This window comes from Podarcis filfolensis, assembly GCF_964270895.1.
Source record: "Podarcis filfolensis genome assembly, chromosome: 2".
NCBI classification, from domain to species: Eukaryota; Metazoa; Chordata; class Lepidosauria; order Squamata; family Lacertidae; genus Podarcis; species Podarcis filfolensis.
Window position 1 is genome coordinate 56,144,742 of NC_139605.1, and position 22,687 is coordinate 56,167,428.

Below are 22,687 nucleotides of genomic sequence, written 5' to 3' on the forward strand. Positions count from 1 at the left end.
TGTGAGGATGAACAGCTGAGAAGCAGAAGGAAGAGGCAGTGACCGATGGAGATGTGGAAGGTAGTGTGGGGTGCTTAATTCTTAACCTGTTTCTCTAGCATACAGGAAAACCACACACCTGGAAACCCAAGGTGGGGGAAAAATAAACTGGGGAAAGTGGGTTCAGAAGAACAGCATCTCCTTCTCCCCTTCCAAATGGTGTCCGCCCCCCCCCCCGCAATAGCAAGGTGGTAGAACACATATTTAGAACAATTGCTTTGCATACTTAATGTCCCCCGTTCAATCCATGGCCTTTCCAGGTAGGCCTTAGAAGGACAACTCTAGACCTCTGATGCTCGTCAGAGTAGCAAAACACTGAACTAGGTGGACCTATAAGATATAAAGCTGCTTCCTGTGTTGCTTTCAACTCTTTAGCAGAAACCCAAGTCCTCAGATAAAAATCTGTCACAGAAATTTAGCTCTCGTGTAATTTGTCATCAGTTCTAAAGTGAAAAGTTGTGAGTTCATCATTAAATTACTGGAGCCAGAGCACAATTGTACTAGTCATCTACTTCAATTTTCCACTACATAGAATACAGAGAAAGAGGAAGTACCAAGGGCACATATCTGCAGTTAGGAAGACTTCGTGCTCGCAAAGTTAATTAAGAATTAAAGTGTGATTCAAAATGAAAGATACGCCCTTTTTTTGAAACAGACCAATGTTTTTAAAATTGTTATAAAGCCATAATCTAAGTCCCCCAAATGTTGACCTTTTCTAGTCCAACAAGCAATATTTAACTTTTTTATTTTTTAAAAAAAACCATGATGCATTATGATTCACAGTTTTAGACTAATACAACATTAGGAAAGACACTACACATAAGAGAACACTCTTATGCTTGAGTTATGCTGGCTGAGGGGCTATGTGGAACTCTGTGGAAGGAGAGACACTGGTGCCATAACAGATATGGCACCATAGCACCATGGAATTGCAGCTGTTCCACTGGCACAGAAATGGCAGAGGGAAGAAGCACTTTCCCACAGACCACTACCACATCCTAAGTGACAACGTAGCTTTACAACAGCCCCAGACCACATGCAAGAAATTCCCTCCCATTTACAGCAGTGGGAGGAAAACAAATGAAAAAATAGCCGCCGCCCCACCTCAGTGAGCACCTCTCTCACATAGGCTATGGTGTAGTCTCAACACCCAAATGCAGCCTACCACCACAAGTATATAAACCACATACAGGGAGGTCATAACTCAAGATGACAAGTCATGCAGCATGGGGCTTTTATTTCTCTTGTCTCTGGCGACACAGGGCTCACAAGAAGGGACTCCAGAAATACAAAAGAGGAAGAAACAGTGCTCTTAACACAAAGGGAGCTCTTTGCACAAACAACTTGTGTCCCCAAAACTCTGCCAGGAACTGGAGCACACTGTGAACATTTGTTTTCCTTGAACCCTCACAGGAACCTTGCAGCAACTCCCTCACAGCACTCTTAACAGTTGGGGGTGGCAGGACAAAACACCCCACACAAACAAGTAAGGGGACAGGGCAAGCATGCTACAAAATACATCCATTTTTCACTGTCTCCCACATCTCACCACCTCATCGCCACATACTATCCAAACTGTATTACTCTAACACTATGCTTCAGCAAAGCAAATTATGGTGCTGGAGGAGACTCTTGAGAGTCCCATGGACTGCAAGAAGATCAAACCTATCTTAAGGAAATCATCCCTGAGTGCTCACTGGAAGGACAGATCCTGAAGCTGAGGCTCCAATACTTTGGCCACCTCATGAGAAGAGAAGACTCCCTGGAAAAGACCCTGATGTTGGGAAAGATTGAGGGCACAAGGAGAAGGGGACGACAGAGGATGAGATGGTTGGACAGTGTTCTCGAAGCTGCTGAAGCATTGTTGTTGTTTAGTCATTTAATGGTGTCCGACTCTTCGTGACCCCATGGACCAGAGATGCCAGGCACTCCTGTCTCCCACTACCTCCTGCAGTTTGGTCAAACTCATGTTAGAACACTGTCCAACCATCTTGCCCTCTGTCATCCCCTTCTCCTTGTGCCCTCAATCTTTCCCAACATCAGGGTCTTTTCCAGGGAGTCTTCTCTTCTCATGAGGTGGCCAAAGTATTGGAGCCTCAGGATCTGTCCTTCCAGTGAGCACTCAGGGCTCATTTCCTTAAGAATGGATAGGTTTGATCTTCTTGCAGTCCATGGGACTCTCAAGAAAAGTTAAGAGTTAAGAAAAATAAAAAAAATGAAATATTTTTTTAAAAAGAATTTAAACCCCCACCGGTCATTGCATCTTATTGAGAGACCTCTTTCTTTGGAACACACATTCACTTCCTACATTTCAAAACCCAACACATAAACACAGATGCCATTCTAATTTTCAGTTCTCCTTGTAAGGTAGCTTATAGAGATGATCACACTAAGTGAAGAAATTGCTAAACAAATTATATTAAATTCACAAGCGCTCAATCATGGCAGAGACATATCAAGCTCAGCCAAAAGCTCCCTTTTGAAACAGTCATACTATTAATAGTCTTAATTATTGCACATATCCAATAACTATCTTTTTCATAAAGCCACTTTAAAGCGGTTTTCAGCTCCACCGGTCTCATTGGAAGCAGCAGAATAAATCACATGCTTGCACAAATTAACACTAGGGTTCTGTCTCCAGCGAATATCATTTCTGTAGCTTTTCTCCATCTCATTTACAACTGTGATGCTCCTTGCTCATTAAGAAAGTGATGGGAAGATTACAGGCGCTTTCTAGTTCCCTAGCAATCCGAAGAATGGCTTTAAATGGCCTTGGCACCTCCCCACCCCCTTCTATGAGTTTTGCTTTGGTGTTTTTGGCTGAGGAGGAGATTAGTTCTACCGTACTTGAAACAGAACTGTAGCTATGATTCAGGTGCTCTCTCAATAACAACAACATTTGCACAGTGCCTTAATTGTTAAAGTGCTTGATCCACATTATCTCATCAATCTTCACTACTACCTTATAAAAATAGTTAAGCCCAGTCCTATTTCCCCCTGCATATTTCAGGCAGAGGGGCTGAACCATGGCTGTGCTAGGTCAAGAGGACTGCATCCTGCCCTTCAAAACAAATTTTGGTATTACAGAACCAAGAAGCGACAGTGAATATAACACTACCACTTGAGTTACTCAGCAGAGAAGTTACAGATAGGTAGCCGTGTTGGTCTGCCATAGTCAAAACTGTTTCAGCAGAGAAGGTCTCCTAGGCACAAACAGCCCTGACTTGTGATTTTAAAATAAAAAAATTAAAGGGGGAGGGCAAATGCTGTGAGCCACTGAAAATGTCTGGGGGAGGGGTATATATGGCCTGCAGGTTTGCCAGCCCTGCTTCAGAGGGCATGCAACTCTGTTCTGTTCACACCTAGTAGTGTGTTTGTGAAATACAGTACACAGTCATACCCTGGTTGTCGAACTCAATCCGTTCCATAAGTCCATTTGACTCCCGTAACAGTTTGAAAACCAAGGCACTAATTCGGAAGCCACAGAAGTCACATCAGACGTTCGGCTTCCAAAAAACATTTGCAAACTCACTTCTGGGTTTGCGGCGTTTGGGAGCCAAAACGTCCAAGTACTGAGGTGTTCGGCAACCAAGGTATGACTGTAGCTGTATTTAATTAACGTTGTGGTCATATAAAATAAATTAAAAGTGTTTATTTTAGCTCATTATGGCTCTGAACCATAAGGATGTTTCACAGGCAATGGTGAGATACCAAGTGCTCAGGGTATGGAGACAGCAGAAGGGAAAAACCAGAGTACAAACCATAGAATGCAAACAGGGCACTCAGTTTAGGCAGAAAGGCTGACTGTGTAAACTGGAATGTTTCACACTGGATGATCCAGAAAAAGGGCTGCTTGCATGTCACAAGTCCACTTATTAATTTAGTTCCCCCAGAACTAACATGCCTGTTTCCTTACAGCAAATGGAAGTCAATATGGAAAATGCTGATGGGGTGAAGGCAGGAAGAAAGTGGGAAACGGAGGACACTACAAAAGGGTGGGGAAATGGGCAAAGTCAATATAACCCATAGCAAAGGTAAAGGAATAAGCCTGGGAGATGAAGGATGGGAATAAGATTTATTGACTGCAACCTTCACACATATGCATTCGACACAGTGAGACTTGTTTTTAGGTCACCTACTGGTGGGGAATAGTTTCCAGCTCAAGTGATGAACCTTATTCCCTTGTGAGCAACATTATGGAAGTCATGTGCCAACACAAGGCGATGCCAAATTGAAAGTGGGTGCAGCCAATGCCACACGCACATCTCTGTCTCTGCATTTCCTTGCCATGTGCTGCTGAAGGGGCTCCCTTTTCTCAGCACACAGTGAAAAATCCAAGGGAATGCAGGAAGAATGTTCCTTTCCTGCATCACCCACTACCTGAGCCCTGCCACATCCAGAAACCCTCCCCCACCCCACCCCGCTTTTCAGCTGGTTCATGCAGAAACCACTGATAAGCAGAAGATACAGTATATGAAATATTACAAGGCATAATACAGCATATGAAACATCAATAACCATAAAATATGGTCCCGTTTACTCAAATACCCACACAAATTCCACATCAACTGAGCCCTATCTTCCCAATCATCCCACACATTTAACCAAACTCTCTCACACACAAAAAATGCTAACACAATCTCCAACACCTATTCCAACAATTCCCCAGGAAAATACAGTGGCACCTCGAGTTAAGTACTTAATTCGTTCTGGAGGTCCATACTTAACCTGAAACTGTTCTTAACCTGAAGCACCACTTTAGCTAATGGGGCCTCCTGCTGCCGCTGCACCGCCAGAGCACAATTTCTGTTCTCATCCTGAAGCAAAGTTCTTAACTCGGGGTACTATTTCTGGGTTAGTGGAGTCTGTAACCTGAAGCGTATGTAACCTGAAGCCGAGGTACCCTGAGGTACCACTGTATACAAAACAAAAAACCCCACACAACAATACTGGCAGCCTGATACGGTACCAATACCAAATTTAGTCCAGGACTCCATCAGAGTTATCATCTACACAGCTCTCCCCCTAGTCAAAAATTTCCAGCTCCCATCTGAGAGGATGTCAGGCTCTAACCCCTCCCACCCACTCTAATCCCTCCCCCTATGGGACAGTATTCTGCATCATCCTACTAAAATAAAAAAGCACAATCGTAAAAGGGATGAGGCCCTGACTCTCACAGCACTCTAAAGCCATGGTGGTTCTTTGCTGCCTTTACAGGCAGATGTGATTTCATTAACAGCCCTGTGGGGAAAGTACTGGAATTATGTGTACAATCCAATTCTTTCAATTACAGAACGTTCTCAGAAGCAAAACGAAAGATAAGATTTTGATCATTTTGTAATGAAACTATGTAATAGTGTATGTTCGGACGGAGGGTGGGTTTAATGGCAAAAGTATGAACAAGTGATTTAATTTACTGTTAAATCTTAACAGCATTCATGTAATTAGAGGACTTCACCTAGCCTACTTAACGCAGAACGAAATGCAGTTTGCTATACTGCACATAAAGCTATCTGCTATAGCTGCACAACATTCAATATCCCTCTTAATAAAGGGTAGAGACAATGAACAACACACCTTCTGTTGTCCCACATTCCCATTAATACATACCCCAATTGAAGCAAAATGGTTTCTTCTTACAAAACCATTTGGTGTTGTATGCGATACAGTATGTGAGCACAGTCCAAGGATTTGAATATTCACACATACCAATGTGTAAAATATCCTCCCATTTCTTTACCATAAAGAAAACAAGACCCACACCTATGACAGAATTCCTTTCTTTCATTTGTAAGCAACAGATTTCTAGATTAATCCTTTGCCAACCTGTTGCCCCACAGGTGTTTTGGACTACAACTCCCATTGGGCCCCTCAGAAGGGCTGTGCTGATGGTCCAAAACAGGCATAGGCAAACTCGGCCCTCCAGGTGTTTTTGAGACTACAGTTCCCATCATCCCTGACCACTGGTCCTGTTAGCTAGGGATGATGGGAGTTGTAGTCCCAAAACATCTGGAGGGCCAAGTTTGTCTATGCCTGGTCCACAACATCTGGAAGGTACTATGGCCCTGGAGTGCTGCTACCGGTCATAGACAGTGCTCTGGAACAGATGGAATAAGTAGTCTAACATTGTATAAGGCAACTTCCTATGTTCCTATGAATAGTAATGCATGAACAAGACACAGAAATATCCCCATCAAACTCAGTTCAGTCTTTGGCAGGACTAGAAGGCTAATATCTGATTATAGCTCATTAGCTGGATATAAAGATAAAGCAAAAGGATATAAATCAGATTTTTTAAAAGTAAGAAAATAATTTGCATAAACTACAAATCTGTATGATATCTGAGTAGCAAGGAAACTAATGAATTATATGAATTCTACATAAATTATTATGATTTTCTATATTAGGAATTAGAAGATCTGACAAATCTGGAAGAATTTTCATGGTGAGAATTGTGTTATGTTGTTATCTGGCAGTGGTTTGTCCCCACAAATAACCCAGTCACCATGTTCTCTACCGACTAAAGTCTTGACATCAACCTCAAGGGTAGCCCAACACAGCAATTGCAGCAATCCAACCCTGAAATTATCCAGAGGATTTGGCACGGTTCAATGTTTTTCAAAAAAGAGATGTTGTTTCAAAACCTTTTTTTTAAAAAAATTATTTGAACCATGTTGTTTTGAAATTTGGAAGTTAAGGAATTTAGCAAAACTTGAGACTTTTTATAAAGTTAAAGATAATTTATCCTTTCTTATTGAATAATAATTATGAATCGGAACAGGTTAACAACTGTATGAGTAAACAGGCACAAGATGTAATATCTAAAACATTACTCTATGAATACTATCGGTTTCCCTATTACTGTCGTTAAATTATACATCTCAATAAACAGAGAACACAGAAAATTAACTTCTTCCATGACAGTCACAGCAAGTATGTTGTCTGCTCAAAATATTGGATAAACTTTGAGAATTAGTCATGATGTCAAAATGGAGGTATTATTTAACATAAAAAGAAACAGGATATGAACAAAATAGATTTCTAGAAGCACTGTCTCCATTTACATTGTATTGATAAAAAAATTACCACTTCACTGAAGTTCAGTATGATGTTAACGTTTTAAGTAAATAACCTCCTCCTATCCTGCTCCTGCCCACGTAGCAGTTCGAAAGCACGTCAAAGTGCAAGTAGATAAATAGGTACTGCTCCAGCGGGAAGGTAAACGGCGTTTCTGTGCGCTGCTCTGGTTCGCCAGAAGCGGCTTAGTCCTGCTGGCCACATGACCCGGAAGCTGTACGCTGGCTCCCTTGGCCAATAAAGCGAGATGAGTGCTGCAACCCCAGAGTTGGTCACGACTGGACCTAATGGTCGGGGTCCCTTTACCTTTATCCTTTGTTATATAGCATATCATTGTTTCATTTTAAAACATCTCAAAAGAAGGTTGTGTTAATTTAGAAAGACTGTTCAGGCTATTATGATTGCTGTTAAGTCTCTTTTTAAACTTTCCCCATAATGTTGTACGGTACCTTCCTCATAGCGCCCCCCTCCCCCCCCGCTCCAGACAAAGAGGCCATGCTTATTGTAAATAAATGCAACGAAATGAAATGAGAAATTTGGTTAGATAAAAATTAATAAAATAATTTCCAAAACATTCTCATCATAGAAGTTAGTAACCGGGCTTGTTTCTCTCCAGTATCAATCAATGTGTACTATTAATTATTTAAAATATTTATCTGTTTGGTTAACAAATAAGTTTTTTCAGCATCTGGTTTCTTTTTTTTATGGCACTTTCTATGACACACTTCCTATATTTTCAATGCGGCAAAGTTCTTCTGTTTATTTATTTTCAAATGACATTTTACTGTTTTCCAAACATGAAAAACAACTAGTCCCTGAATAGTTGCCTCCTTATTTTCCACAACAATATCCAATTGACAAGTGATATCAGCATGATAGTCTCCAAGGTGTAGAGCTTTGCGTTAGCCCATCGTTAACTCTATCCAGAACACAAGAGAAACCAGGAAATGCAAAACCTGTTTGTATGACAAGCATGGCTTTGAGGTGACTTTATTACATGGAGTGTATAGTATATGCTCCAGTACCTAAATAGCAGTACACAATGTAGTTTTAATAATTTTCAGTTTTGTGTCTCAGATATGGAACCCTCGTATCTCAAATAAGCTGAAATTCACAACTCACACAACTACTAATATTTACAGCTTCAAGCTAGCTGACAATATTCCTTATCAAAGTACATATTAAACAGAGTAGCCCGGTCTTATAACGCTATTTGATGAGCTATGGCACAATCTGGTCTTCTCTCACTGCAACTGAAGCCTTAACCAATCCTATCAAAATGGAATGGAAGGCATCCAGCTATGACCAGGTTACTAATGCACTAGGCCAACACTTTCCTCTATAACCAGGCCTTTGGCCTTACACTATCTGTGGCATTTAAAAAGTGGGTGAGAAGTTTTTGTTGTATTTCTCTTTCCTCTTGGTGCTAATGTATCTATGTGTGATTTCCTGTCTGTTTGTTGGGTTGTAAGACACTTTGGGTTGTCCTGGGCCAGATGAAGCAACTGACAAATTTAATAAACAAAAAGAAATAATAATCCCTAGGGTGGTAGTCAACTACAATGTTCCATCAGTACAAGGATTTCCTTGTATGCTACAGGGGTTTCCCCCTTTCCTCTCCAAATCTGCTCTGTGTAACACATACAATGACTCTTACACCTTTACTCAATAGGCTACATTCCAGCCAAGCACGAATTGTGGATTTCTACACATCCACAACCACCTCTCCATCCAACCGAGCGAGCAAATTACATTATCTAGAACATATTCCAGTAAGGCAATCGTGGGGCAGGGCCAGTGACAGGTGGGGCCTCAAGGGTGGGGCATGGCCTGGGAAGAGTCTCAAAGGCCAGACAGAGATCAGGAAGGCTGTATTGAGTCCCTGGGCCTGAGGTTCCTCACTCCTGGTTTTGCAAGATGTTTCCTTTCTCTTCAAAGGTATAGATTCCTGCTACCTAATTGTACTATGAAATCAATCACATTTCTGAACAATGAGGCACACAGACATTCAAGAGGCAATTTAAAGGATGCAGCAACTCACTGATAATATCTCCCTTTACACAACTGCAAGATAAGAGCATCGTGAAGAAACTTAAAACACTAATGAATACTGTGTAGTAGTGTTAGTAATAACTAATCAATTGGAAAAGGAGCCTCCTCTAAATAACCTATGAAAGAAAGCGCAGGCATGATGCAATACTTCACTACTGCTTGTTTACTTCGTATAATTACCACTTACGAAAGTTCTGTCATTAGGTAAGTTTCTTTTTTAAAAAAAACATGGTCATCCTTAGAAGTGTTCATCCCGATTGAGTATGACGTACCCTATTGCTTCTTGACAAGCAAGGGATCTTCCCATACAAAGACACCAGCACCACCTCCAAGAGCCAAGCTTATTTCTCCCTGAAAAGAAATATCCCTAAAAGGAAAGTAATTGGCCTCTAGCAAGGACTGCATCTGTCAAGTACATCCCAGAACTTGTTCACAAATTATGCTACAGTTTATGGTTATATGTGACATAGAAGTTTAATGTAAAACTCACCAATCTGCAGCAGCAGGGATTGCCTGTTGTAAATAATTTCAGATAGTTTCCCCCCAAATTGATGGCTTTAACAACACCATTTTTAAAATCCTAATCAGCAACAAGCCATTGTTTGGTCAGGGCACTGAAACTGCCCTGGCTGATGTCATTTGTCGGGAGAGGGATTGGGAGAATGCAACCCTGCTCATTCTTTTTGACCTTCTGGTGACTTTTGATACCATTGACCATAGCATCCTTCTGGAATAGCTCAAGGAAGTGGTCGTTGGGGCACTATACTTCTTACCACCCATGCAATTTAACACCTATATGAAGCCACTAGGACCAGTCATCAGCTGTTTTGGAGTGATGTGTCACCAATATATGAATGACACCCAGCGCTCTCGCGCGCGCTCTCTCTCTCTCTCTCTCTCCCTCTCCCTCTCCCTCTCCCATCTGTATCAGAAGAGCTGGCTGAGGCATCAAGACAGGTGTTTGGAGGCAGTGATGAGCTGCATGGGGGCCAACAAAGTGAAACTAAACTGTGAAACAAAGTGCTAAGTGTTCTCAAGTCCAGGAGGTGGAAAGCCCACCTTTTCTGATGGGTTTGCACTTCCTTAGAAGGAGGAAGGAAGCTTGGATGTACTCCTGGATCCAGCACTGTCACTTGACACGCTGAAGACCCATCTCTTTATCCCGGCCTTTGAAACCTGAGGTATATCTTTTCAGGACTCATCCTATTCTTCTGACCATAGTTCATGTTACAACCTTCCATGGGACCTCCTGGTAAAGGGGGGGGGTAATACATTTTGTAATAATGATATAGTTTGGATGTAGTGACAGAGGGTAAATCCTACTTCACCTCCACAGCCACAACTGCAATTTTCTCCATACATCTTTTATAGCTTCCAAGTTGGCAACTTGAGTGGGGGGGGGGTCAAGGCTGGGATCAGAGAGTGTTCCGTAGGGGGATGGATTTGGCTCTGGGAGTATTTGTTGCTGATCTGGGATTCTAAAGGGTATGAACTAAGATTATCCACTGACTGAATTTCAGTCAGTTAAAATTCTGTAGCTGTTTACATCTGAGTGTAAGCAAAACCTCGAGACAGATACTATTTGAGCTTTTGAAAGAAATGTGAGGCAACTAATAAGTTAGCAAAAGCTACTATTCATTGTTGGAAAGAAACAAAGAAACAAATATATTATTTTCTATGAACAGTAACACATTGGAACCTCCAAAAAATAAATAAAGATAAACTCTCTGATCTACTGGTCATCATTTGTCTACATAAATTAAAATTGCCTCCCACCAATAAATCAACTGCTATCCTAGATGCAGCTAGACGGCCTAAGCCCATTGAAATAAATTGAATTAAGGCGGCAATGCTAAAATCAATTACCAGGAAGTAAATCCCACTGAACTTAAATGATACTTCTGAGGAAACATGCCTGGGACTGTACTGCAAAATGTCCTTCTGCATGTGGCAGACTATTCTGGTTAAAGCTTTTGGGTTAAATTAGGACCGTTAGTTCTGCTACAAATGAACACTACTGAGAAGACTGCCAGTTTCACTGGGGGGGGGGGGGAATAAGGTAATATATAGCGCCCTTGATAGAGATTAGCAAATCTCTAAAAAGTAAAGTGGGCTTAACAGAACTTCCATATGTCACTACAGACTACAGTAAATGCTGCAGTATATATCTTACATGTGCATGTTGCCTATGCATGTGGCTGAGGGATCTCAGAAAAAGAAAAGTTAAAATTAAATCTCTTGCTTCATGCACAAAACTTAAATTTATGATTTTGGATTTTAAACATTTAAAAGTACAAGCAGTGTTCATGCAAGCCAATGAGGCTTCTGAATGCAACTGAGTGGCTGATTTGGCTGGAATGAGGTCTAAGGGGGCAATTTAATGCATCAACCTGTACTGCAACCAGAGAGGTATAGGGGACTTTTGACTGGGAATCCAAACTTCTGACCTTCAATATTAACAGCAGGCTACATTGCAGAGCTGCTGTAAGCTTTTCTCTCTCAGCATAGCATTCCAACTTGCAACCAGTGTTAGAAACTCAGATACATAATCTAATTGCCAAATGGCACCTTAAACCTAGGTGACGGTCACCACAATGGAATGTCTAGGTCCCTTTCTTCTTCTTTTTTGCAATGCAGTTTATCATTACCGTTGTTGTTGTTGTTATTATTATTATTATTATTATTATTATTATTATTATTATTATTAACTTCATTTATGTATCACTTTATAGTTTAAAAAACAAATCTCAAAGTGGTTTACAACATATTAAAACATAAAATAAAACAATCCAGAATAAAACAAATTCAAGCTTCAAGGAAAATATTTCAGATCTTTCTCTAAGTGACGTTTTGTTTTCCCCAGTCGCCAACCTGGCATCCAAAGATCTCCAAGTGGTTGCAATTGGACCCATGTCAGTTGCAAAATGGGTTTGACGCCTGGCTAATTTCTATCACTGCTTGCAACAGAGGTATACCTTACTGCATGGTTGTTGTAAGCTACTCTTTCAGATTTCCCTGAGGTGTTAGGGGTCTAATACCTCAGGACTACAAGTTGATGTAAATGGCTCAGAGCCTAGCCTTCAGTATTCAGTGTGAACTACACTACAGGGCTGTCATAAACTACTCTCTCACAGCCTTTCCAATGAATTGCACTTGCTTTGGAACTTCCATTAGCAGGGCAATTTTTTTAAAAAAAGTGTTTCATACTAAAAAAATAACAGTAAGAAAGAACAAGAACTCTTGCTTTTGCTGCTACCTTTTGTGGTTTGAGTCCAGTTGGGGTTGATACACCGGTGCCCGATCTGGCCTACATTCCAGCTATTTCATTACATCAAGGGTGGACTAATTTAAATAAATGTGTTTTAAATGACAAAAAGGCCAGTTTAAATTTCTGATTGTAGTTTCTCATTGGTGCTTCATATATTTGTAAAAATAATGTATAATAATTTGTCCATGTTGGCTTACAACTAGGATCAACACTCTAATTATATACTTTGTATAATTATATATACACTCAATATTTTTCATAATTTTATAAAATGATACATGGTGCACCGCTTATTTGATTTCCTCCCCCCCCCCAATTTCATATGTCAAAAGTGCTGGTAGTTATAGGAAGAGCAGTTCATTTTCATAAGATGAAAAGGAAATGTCCTTGTTTATAAATATTCATAATTTGGTATGGGGAAAAATATGATTACAGGATACAGAAGTATCTTAGCCATAAACAGGATGGCATCTTCAGATGTCAAAGGTTGGCAGTCATCACCTGTGATGACCTGCTAGTTCTTTGCCCCTAGCATCAAGGCCATTAACAGCAGTATTCCATGTGATTCTTTATTTGCATTTGTGTTGCTTGCCTAACTCAGTATCAATTTTGAGGCAGTTTTCCATTCAGACCCCCTTGGGTATTACGATTGACAGAGGAGGCCCTCTTGGTAGTTCTGTCACCCTCACAAGTTTGGAGATTGACAGCTCAGAAGAGGGCATTCTCTGGGGCAACCCCTAAACTGTGGAAGGCTCTCCCCACAAAAGTGCATCTGACACCCTACTTTTGTGGTTATCATCATATGCTGAAGATGCACCTCTTAACCCTGGCCTTTGACACCTGAGAAATTTTACAATATATTCCACTGACTGTAATTTGTTTTAAATCATTTTAATATTGTATTTTTTAAATTGTTGTAATGCATCATGGGACCTCATGGTGAAAAACAGGGAAGAAATCTAATAAAAAATAATAACTGCAACAAACCAGAGTTTTTGGAAATGCAGATGCACCATTTCAAGCCTCCCTTTCCTCATGTGTCTAATGGAAGCTTTCTTGCTTTTTGAAGCAAGCTGTATTTTCCCAGTTTTTGAAGCACATGGGAGAGTGTGGCTTGCACAAATCATAGCAAGCCGGAGTTCGATTGTGCGATATTATACAAACCTATTTTCCATATTCAGATGAAATGAGAAGCTAAAGTTTGTTTCAGAATGCAATGGAAGTCTTAATCCTCCATACACCCCAAAGGAAGGAAGGAAGAAGAGAAATGTATGAGAGTCGCCATAGGATGCCCATGTCACAACAAACTATGGTATGATCTGATAGCTGGATGGAGCCAATAATTGTAGGATTAACTTGCTTTTTTTAGTCTGATTATACTAGGCTACTTCTAAAAAGAGAAACTTACAGGGAGCAATTCAAAATCCCACACTTCTGATCATTCCATCAGTGCAAGTAGCTTTACTTGTCAGATGAAACAATACCCCTCTTCTCCCATGTGGTGTTCTGAAGGTTCTCCTGACTCTTTAGAACGGATCTGGGGGAGGTGGAGAGGGAGTGTTGGGGGAGGAGAGGGAAAGCCCAACTGTGCTAGCGGGAGCTCTTGCAACAATATTTAATTATTACTATTCTTAGCTCATTAATTTTTATCCATTTTAACTACATCACATGCAAGCAGCACCAAGTGATGGGCATAGAAGCTCATACATAACTCTTATCTTGCAATAATCACACCATGAATTGTCATGTGCTCTCACCCCTAGAAGAAGAGTGCTTGAGAACACAAGAGATACTGATTCATGCTGTTGGGACTTGAAGATCTATTCAACTGTGGTGGGAGAGAAACCTAACCCCCAAAATGCATGCAGGTTTTAGCAGCTTGCAAAGATGCAATGGTCATCTATGAGAACTACACATGAATGTTATGGCTATAATAATGAAATAACATGCGATAATAGGATCACTGGATTACTTGAGCTAATTTCAAAGAACAATAATTTCAAACGTAACCAAAATTAGTCATAGAATTATTGTTTAAGGTATTTCTGTAATAGCTCCCTTGGCTTAAACCATCCCTGACACATGAGCCTCAGACACCAGAGAAGCCAACAGCATTTTCTTGCTTGCTTTTAAACCTTGAATGGACCCATTGCTCAGAGACTGTTGCAAGACCAGAATTATGAGATAACCACAAACAAAATTATTTTCTGAGATTTTCTGATGTCATTCTTTCGCTAAGCTCTCTTCCATCTTTACACGCCTTACAAAAAAAGGTCTGATTTCCAAATACCCCCTTTCAAGAAAGGCATTTCCCATTAATATTTATGCACCAGCATTCTATTTTTTTAAGTTTTGCATTAAAAAGCCATTATACGATGAGACAATCAAAAGAATTCTGGACAACTAAAAACAACAACAACAACAAAACTCCTAACAGAAACTAGATGCCATACACTTCGAAAATGTTTTATAATGGTTGTTCATTTCAACTGTAACTCAATGTAATAATGAATTTTGGAAGTAAAACTGATTCTGTTATTAAGTAGAACTATCTGCAAAGTGCTCTGAGATCACTTATGGCCTCACTGGGGCCCCAATCAATCATGCAGATTATTATTTTTTATAGCACCATCTAAGAGGTATTCTCACTTTAGTCCCAGAGAGAAGGGGATGCTTCTTCTAAGATGATGCTTGCTACGACACATGCATGCAATATCCAAAACCAAAAGGGGATATCCAACATTACTCATACTTAGATCAGTCCATTGATGTCCATGAGACTACTCATCGACTATGACTTAACGTTGGATATCACCCAATGCCTACATTGCTAGCCTCAGAACCATTCATTTTACATATATGCAAATTTAATTGCTAGAGTAATAGGCTTAAACTCAGATCATATTAAGATTTCTTTAATGGGACAATATCCTTAATAAAAAAAAATGGGTTGCATTTAGCTAAATAACTGCACATGCAGAATGACTCCTGTGAGTGCAACATACCGTAATTTCCCCTCCATCTCCTCCCCCTGCACCACCCCCAAATCTACTCCAGAACGTTGGGGAAAACTCCAGAGGGTTAAGGATGCAGTAAGGGAGGAGAAAGAAGTAAACGTTCTGTTGCACTTCTGGAAGCTGTTCCATGCATTCAGATATTAAGTTGGATATAACCCATTTCTTCTCTGTACAGTATTCAGGTGCACATATGTGTGTTAACACCTGCACAATGCTATCTGCTCCACAAGCATTTAGGCAATATTTTACGCAATACTCTGGAATTAGTAACTATCAGTAGAAATAATATCAGATGTGAGCCATTTGGCAGTGACATTATTTTGAGAAGAGGTCTCTCAGTAACTGAAATACCAAAGCCAGGTAAATTCTAATGTAACTGCACAAAACACTTAAAGTTCTACAATACCATATATATTTTTGTCATGGTACAAAATATTCTAGTAGACTTTTCCAACATGTTGTTTCACAAACGTTGTGAAAATAATTTCACAACACTATCCTATGCACGTTAATTAGAAGTAAGTTACACTGTGTGCATTCCCATGTAGGTGTACACAGGACTACAACTTTATGCACTATTTACAAAGTTACACCTGAATGTAAGTCTTTTGACTTGAGGTATTCTCAAACTACAGTAGGCCCAGTTCGCATGTAACTCTAAGCCAAATCATTGCTAAGTGTGAATGTGCAAGCACTCACAATAGTAATTATGGCCTGGTCTTCTTTACTGCCACACTACCTGGAGATTAAGGTACAGATTAATTTAACGTTATTTCCAAATTCAGACTCACAGTTTTTCTTCCTCAGACAAACCACAAGCCCAGATTAAGATGTAATGCTGAGCCAAACCATGGCTTAATTTCAGTAGCACACCATCAGGAAGATCAAGGGAGAACTAGCCACATTTTTTTTTACTGTGAGTACTCACACACTAAATTACAGAAATTTCACCATGGCTTTGTTTAGCTTTATGTACAAACCAGGCCATTATCACCACCATTAAAAGTCAACAAACACACCTCAGTTCTCCTCTTAAAAGAATTCAGAACCATAAAAAATTACTCTGCATGCACCAGTTCATTCTGCAAAACAGAAAACAATGCAAGTCTTCACACTTTTCACTTAAACTATTAAATGAAATCTCATTTTAGTAATGGAGTGTTTTGTTTTAACTGAGGCCACTTCACACATGCTATCTTAACTGCAAATGTATACCAGGGCATAAGATGTAAACACTTGCTTGCATTATTATATGCATTCCACACCACATGTAAAATGCAATGCATGTGCATTTTAAGGGCTGCTATCTCATATATATATATATATATATATATATATATATATATATATATATATATATTTATGTATGTATATATATATATATATGGGTGTAATACTAATGCACTGAAAAGCCACAACTGATAGCAAGTTTCTAAAGAGTGCACATGCATCAAGAAAAATATATGCACAAAAGTATACACATTTTCTTACTATTACCTTGTGGGAAACAGCCGTATTAACCTTACAAAGACAGCCAGAAATCAAAGACTAAACCTTTTTAAAAAAGAAAACCACTAAGAATCTGCTGAAAAGGAAAACTGAAGAGCAGGTTTTCTGTCTGAATAATGTTTTGGCTTTCCAGCTATCATAGTTGTTGGTTTTTTTTAATACAGTACCTCATCTCAGCTAACAGTGCAAAAATTAAGTATAAGGAGCAGGAGTTTGTGAGGGGTGCATGTTTTCAAACACTTTTAAAGAGTTACCAAATCTTAATTCTTGTTACGACCAGCAGAGAAAGATGACAAGTCATGTGTTTAGGAGAATTATATTCAAATGTGTGGAGGGGAGTTATATTCAATTCAGCTTCTATGATAAGGAATTTTTTCCACTGTGTCAACTTCTAGGATTGTATGCCAGGCAGAAGGACCACAAAACATTTTGTTTTCAAAGCTCTTGTTCAAACTACCTTGCTTAAATTATCTGCACTTTGCTTTGCAAATGAAACAAAACACATGGAAACTCTACAACCTGTTAACTCCACCCACCTCCAACTCTCGCTCTCTCTGTAACAGCAACAGACCAGAGGAACACCATGTAGAACATTTCCCCATAAATAAATTTGCAGAGAACTTAACGGGTACCCCAAGACTGCTTACAGGTGGCAATGCTGCTGCTGCTGCTGCTGCGGATGATGATTTTGCAGTAATTGAAGTTTCAAGCCTTTCTATCAAGTTTCCTAGTGTGATGGGACCTTGGGCTGGATTCTCTTTTTCAGATACCTTCTTCGTAATGCTGCACTGTTTTTCTGTTTTTAAATCTGTATCTCCAGGAAAATAAGACACTGGGCGCAGGTCTAGTTTTTCAGTTCTATTTCCTACTGCAGCCTCTTTGCAAGTGTTACTTTGTATTTGCTCTCGAGGAAAGCCGATTGGGAACAAGGTAGACATTGTCTCATTGTGTCTAATTTCTATGGAGCGTCCTCCTTGGATCTCCTCAATCAGTTCCATGCCATCCTCGGGCTCTCCCTCCTCACTGTAGGTGCCGGTGTCTCTGTCCTCCATCATAAACTCAGTTTCCTCTTCTGGGCTTTCATCTGCTTTTAGGAATGATGTTTCGGAATCCACCTCCGGGTCGTCCTCCAAGCAAGGAGAGATGGAATCAAAATCCAGGAGTCTTGCCGAGTCATGCCGGGTGAAGTCTTCTGAGTCGGTTAACACTGAAGAATCGCAGAGCTCGGCGCTGGAGTCGCTCCTTTCAACTTCCTGCAAACAATCAGAGCCATCTTTTGAGCCATTTAAATATTCGGCACTGAACATGGAGGCCAAATCCTGCAGCCTGCGCAGCGGGATGTAGCAGGGGGAAGGGTTTGGGCCATAGGCAGCAGCAGCAGCCTTTGACTGCATGGTGCACCCATTAGGTGGCTCGGGGCTTCGGCTCTGACCCTCCCCCCCGTAAGGGCCGTCCCCGTTTTCCGGCACATCTAACGCCAAAGGGCTGGCGAAGGGGGGCAGGTAGCCCCTCCTGCTCACTTCGCAGGCCTGATCCATCCTGTGCGGCGGGCATCAACCTGTGAAGCAAACACAGCAACAATGGGGTCAGGCAAACCCTCCAGGGCCTTGTTCTCCAAAATGGCAGCCACTTCTACTGCTGCTGCTGCTGCTGCTCCTCCTCCGCGGCGGCGGCGGCAGAGGCCCAGCAAACGCCTCCCGCTCCTGGTTCTGGGGCCGCACAGAGCCTGCACCGAGCCGGCTGCATGCCTCTTCCACCGGCCCGCAGCTACCCAGGCAACATTGCCTCCTGATCGGCGCAGCCTAATGTCGCCTTTCACAATAGCGCAGCATCCATCCTGCCGCTGCTGGTTGCAGGGAGCGCAGCAGAGCAGGCCTGGCCTGGCCTGGCTCCTCGCTCTCTCCCCCTACCTCCTCGCCCCCGCCTCTCAGAGATCTGCAGCTGCTGAGCAGGGATCGCTTCAGCAAAGGCTTCTGGATCTTTCATCCTCTTCCGCCCCCGCCCCCACCCCGGCCGCCTTTTGCCACCACCCGGCTTCTGCACTAGGCCCGAGACACCGGCTGGCGTGCCTTGCCCCACCCCCACCCCGTTTCCAGAGGCCCTCCGGGTGAGGGTTGCGGCGCCCTTGCAATGTCCGGGTGAAATCTGCCCGCAGACACCAGTTTCCGCCTTGGGGGAGAACAGGAAAGTCTTTCCTGCAGTTTACCTGTCGGACTCTGTTTCCCCCACCCTAGCAGAGGGCCAAAGGGAAGAGCCGACTTGGCTCCTCCGGTCCCTACCAGCTCCGTCTCCAGCCCAGCTGCCTGCCAGCTTCTTTTCGCTTGCTAGCTCCTTTCCTCGCCCGCGCGCGCCCGCGCGACGCTGCTGCACGCGCGCCCCCGCGGCTGTCCCCTGTGCGCGCTCGCGCGCGCCCCCTCACTGACTCTTGGGGTTCAGCAACGGCAGCAGCGCCAGCGAAGGCTGCGCTGTCCAATCAGCGCGCGCGTGCGCGTCTGCCCGTCGCTGCGCATGGCCTCCCCCTTCCTTGGGGCACTTACGCGGCCCCTGCGCTTTCGGACGCCCCCTAGCGCTCAGGGCGGCCGCCCCTCCCTTGCCCCACCTATTGCTCCTTGCCCTGGGCTCCTCAGCCTGTTCCAAAGGGCTGGCGTCGTTTTGCCGTCCTGCCCGGCCTGGCCTCGGCCTCCCTCCCTTCCCACTGCACATGGCGCCGCAGCTCCCTTCTCTGCCCGCGCTGGACAAGCCCTGCCTCTCGCTGCCAGCGCCCAGCACCATCCTTCCCCTCAGCCTTGCTTCGTACCAAGCCATCCCGGCAGGGCGCCGCCTGCGAGGCCAGGCCTCTGCTAGCTCCCCCGCCAAGCGCTGCAAGCAGAGAGCAGGAGCGAGCAAAGATGGTGGATGTGGAGCTCGCCCACCCACCCGCTGGGCAGCCGCCGCCGCCGCCGCTCTCTTTGCCAGCCCAAAGGAGGGGAGGGGGAGCCCCTCAGACGCCCCGTGACCAGCAGCCAACCGGGCTTAGTCCTGCCTCGGTGTCCTCTCCCAGGCACATGGTGCGCCTGGGGCTAAGCTGCTTTTCACCTCAGGCACGGTGGGGTCCTGGGAGCCTAAGCGACCTCGCAAACCTTGTCCCCCTCTCTAACGGGGGGAGGGAAACGGGGAGGGTTTTTCGGCCACTGAAGTTGGGAGCCCGAAGGAAGAAGCCAGGCCATCCCCATATTCCCGCCCAAACAACAGGGGAGACTGGACGGGTCAGCTTGTTCCCTTATCTCCAGCCAACAATGGGGGTGACGAAGGAAGAAAAGCTCCGTCCGCTCTTTCTTCCGCCGCCACCCCCACCCCCGCTCGCACCGCCGATTAAGGGGGGGGGCGAACTCCTAAAACAAACGGCAGGACTAGGAAGGGAGAAATGGCTGCTGTGTGGCCCCCGCAGTGAAAGGGGGCCAAACTCGTATGTGTGTGTGTCAGCGCATGAGGGGCGATGGCAGGGCCGACCCGCGTCCCGGGCGCAACCGGGGAGGCCGATTCCCCTCGACGCCGAGGGAAACCAAGCCGCTCCCCCAGATCCTGCAAGAACGGGGAAGGCTGGGGTGCAGCCCCTGGCCACTGACTAGCCCAGCAGCGAGCTTGGAAGGAGCCTCCCACACGCTCCTCTTCCTCCTGCCTCGGGTTGGGTGCAGCTGCTCTCGCCCCGGGAGGGAAGAAGCCCACTGTTCCCTTTTTCCCCGGCACTGCGAGGCCGGCCCTCCACACGCCCCCACCTCCTGGCTCCCTTAGCCGGTCTTCAGGGCCCGCTAGAACGCGGCGTCCGCGCTCTTCCCTAGAGCAAGCTGCTTTGGGCTGCCGCTGCCGCCGCCGCACCGTCTTTTGCGTGGCAACGCGGCCGGGAGCGTAACGAGATCAGCCATAGAAGGCGAGGCGAGCCTAGAGCCCGGGGGGCCCGAGCTCGGAGCGAGCGCCCTAGCTTCCCCCGTGCGTGTCCCGTTGCCAGCTCCTCCACAGGAGGCTCGGTGCCTTGACATCGGTCAGGAGCGGCGGGCCTCAGCCGTGCGGCGCACCCTCCTGCTTCCTGCTGCAGCCCCTGCTCGGCTTGTGAGAGCAGAATGCAGTTGTGTCACCCCCACACACACACACACACCCGCACCCCACCCCGCGCGCTTCCCCCCCCCCTCCGTGCAACCTGCCTCGCCAAGCGGCCATTAGAGCCGCCAGGCAAACCGAACCTTTCGCGGGGCAAGCCCCCGCCACGCACCCACCCTCCCCGGTGCAGCGGGAGCCCCCGCCAGAAGGGCTGAAGACGGGAGTGGTTGATTGGTTCATTCATTCTACCTTGCAATCCTCGCCACAGATCTGTCCTCAAGGAGCCTGTGCTGAGGGAACCGAGATCGCCAGTTTATTATTATTTTCTTTTTCTTTCCTTTTTCTAGAAAAAAAAACACACGTCCTCGGCTTCAGTAAAACTCCTCCGTCAGAATCTAGTCAGGCAGAGGTGGGGGGGGAGAGAAAGGGGGCTGTGGGGCCCAAGGCCATCGCCGTCTTCCGTTTGTTTAGGATAGCGCTACTAATGTGTAGGATGTTTTGCAGGGAGAAAACTGTCCTGATGAGTCGTGTGTGTGTGTGTGTGTGTGTGTGTTGAGAAGTTCGCCATCCAGGAACAGGCAGGCACAGTGGAAATGAGAGGAGGGGGTGTACAGGAAACTGGCCAACTTGCTGCATAGCAACGTCTTGGACCAAGCAGGCTAAAATATTAACAGAAATCTGCAACTAGGAAAAGGTGCACTTGCAGGCTTCCTTCGCCACAGTCTTTTTGAACAAGCCTGGGCAGGTCACTTAAACATCACTTCTGAAACTACTGTGGGATAGTGCAGTCCAAATCAGAGACAGAAAGTGCTGCATTGAGCCCTTACACAATTAGGTGATCAAATTTGATCATCACTGAGTGCCCCTAAGTTAAGGGAAACAGCTGCTGGAGTTTCTGGGTCAGAGTATTTTTTATCTATTTATTGAATTTCTATCTTGCCCTTCCAAAAGTGTTCAGGGTGGCAATACTGGGCTATAAATGGACCAATGGTCTGGTGCAGTTAGGTAGCTTCTTATAAGCACAAGAAATTACAATGATTTGCTGGGCAGCATTCCCTGGTGACCTTAGGCAGGGTTCAAATGTGGCTAACCAAAAAAGGAGAAATGGGAGGTGTTGGAAGACTCGGGACGGACAAAAGAAAGCACTTTTTCACACAGCACATAGTTAAACTATGCAATCTACTCCTAGGAGATTTGGTGATGGCCAACAATTTGGACTATGTTCTACCTTCACAGAGGCATCATGCCTCCGAATGCCAGGTGCCAGGAATCACAGGTGGGCAGAATGGATTTGTGCTGATGTCCAGCTGGCAGGCTTCCCACAGTCAGCTACTGAGAACAGGATATTGGACTAGATGGGTGATGATCCAGTATGGAACTACAGGGATCTTATGTCAGTCCTCCTCACCCCTCAACTTTTTTTTTTTTTTTGGCAGGAAATGAAAATCTGCTGCATTGTTTTCAGGGACAGATAGCAGACACAACAGGAATAAGGAGGAACTCCTTGTTTTTGAACTGCTGGATGTTTGTGTGTGTGTGTTTTCACACTGCTTCCTGACACACTGGATAATGATAATCATACATAATATTTTTAGAGCGCTTTTACATGCTCATACTGCTTCACATCACCACCTCAGTAACGCACATACCC

At 44.0% G+C, this 22,687-nt stretch overlaps 1 protein-coding gene across 35 annotated transcripts in view; it reads right to left on the minus strand.

The window, feature by feature from the left end:
* Window positions 1-19,915, minus strand: part of NSD1 (nuclear receptor binding SET domain protein 1) — a 65,731-nt gene extending 45,816 nt beyond the window's left edge. For 7 of the 35 annotated variants that reach the window (XM_083603723.1, XM_083603722.1, XM_083603706.1 and 4 more), the window contains exons 1-2: window positions 19,169-19,356; window positions 17,499-18,520 (exon numbers count right to left, since the gene is read on the minus strand). In XM_083603723.1, coding sequence (XP_083459849.1) covers window positions 17,499-18,500 — 1,002 coding nt within the window. In that variant the 5' untranslated portion in view covers window positions 18,501-18,520; window positions 19,169-19,356. The other 28 variants (XM_083603717.1, XM_083603711.1, XM_083603725.1 and 25 more) reach the window with 24 other exon arrangements.
* Window positions 19,916-22,687: the final 2,772 nt, after the last annotated feature.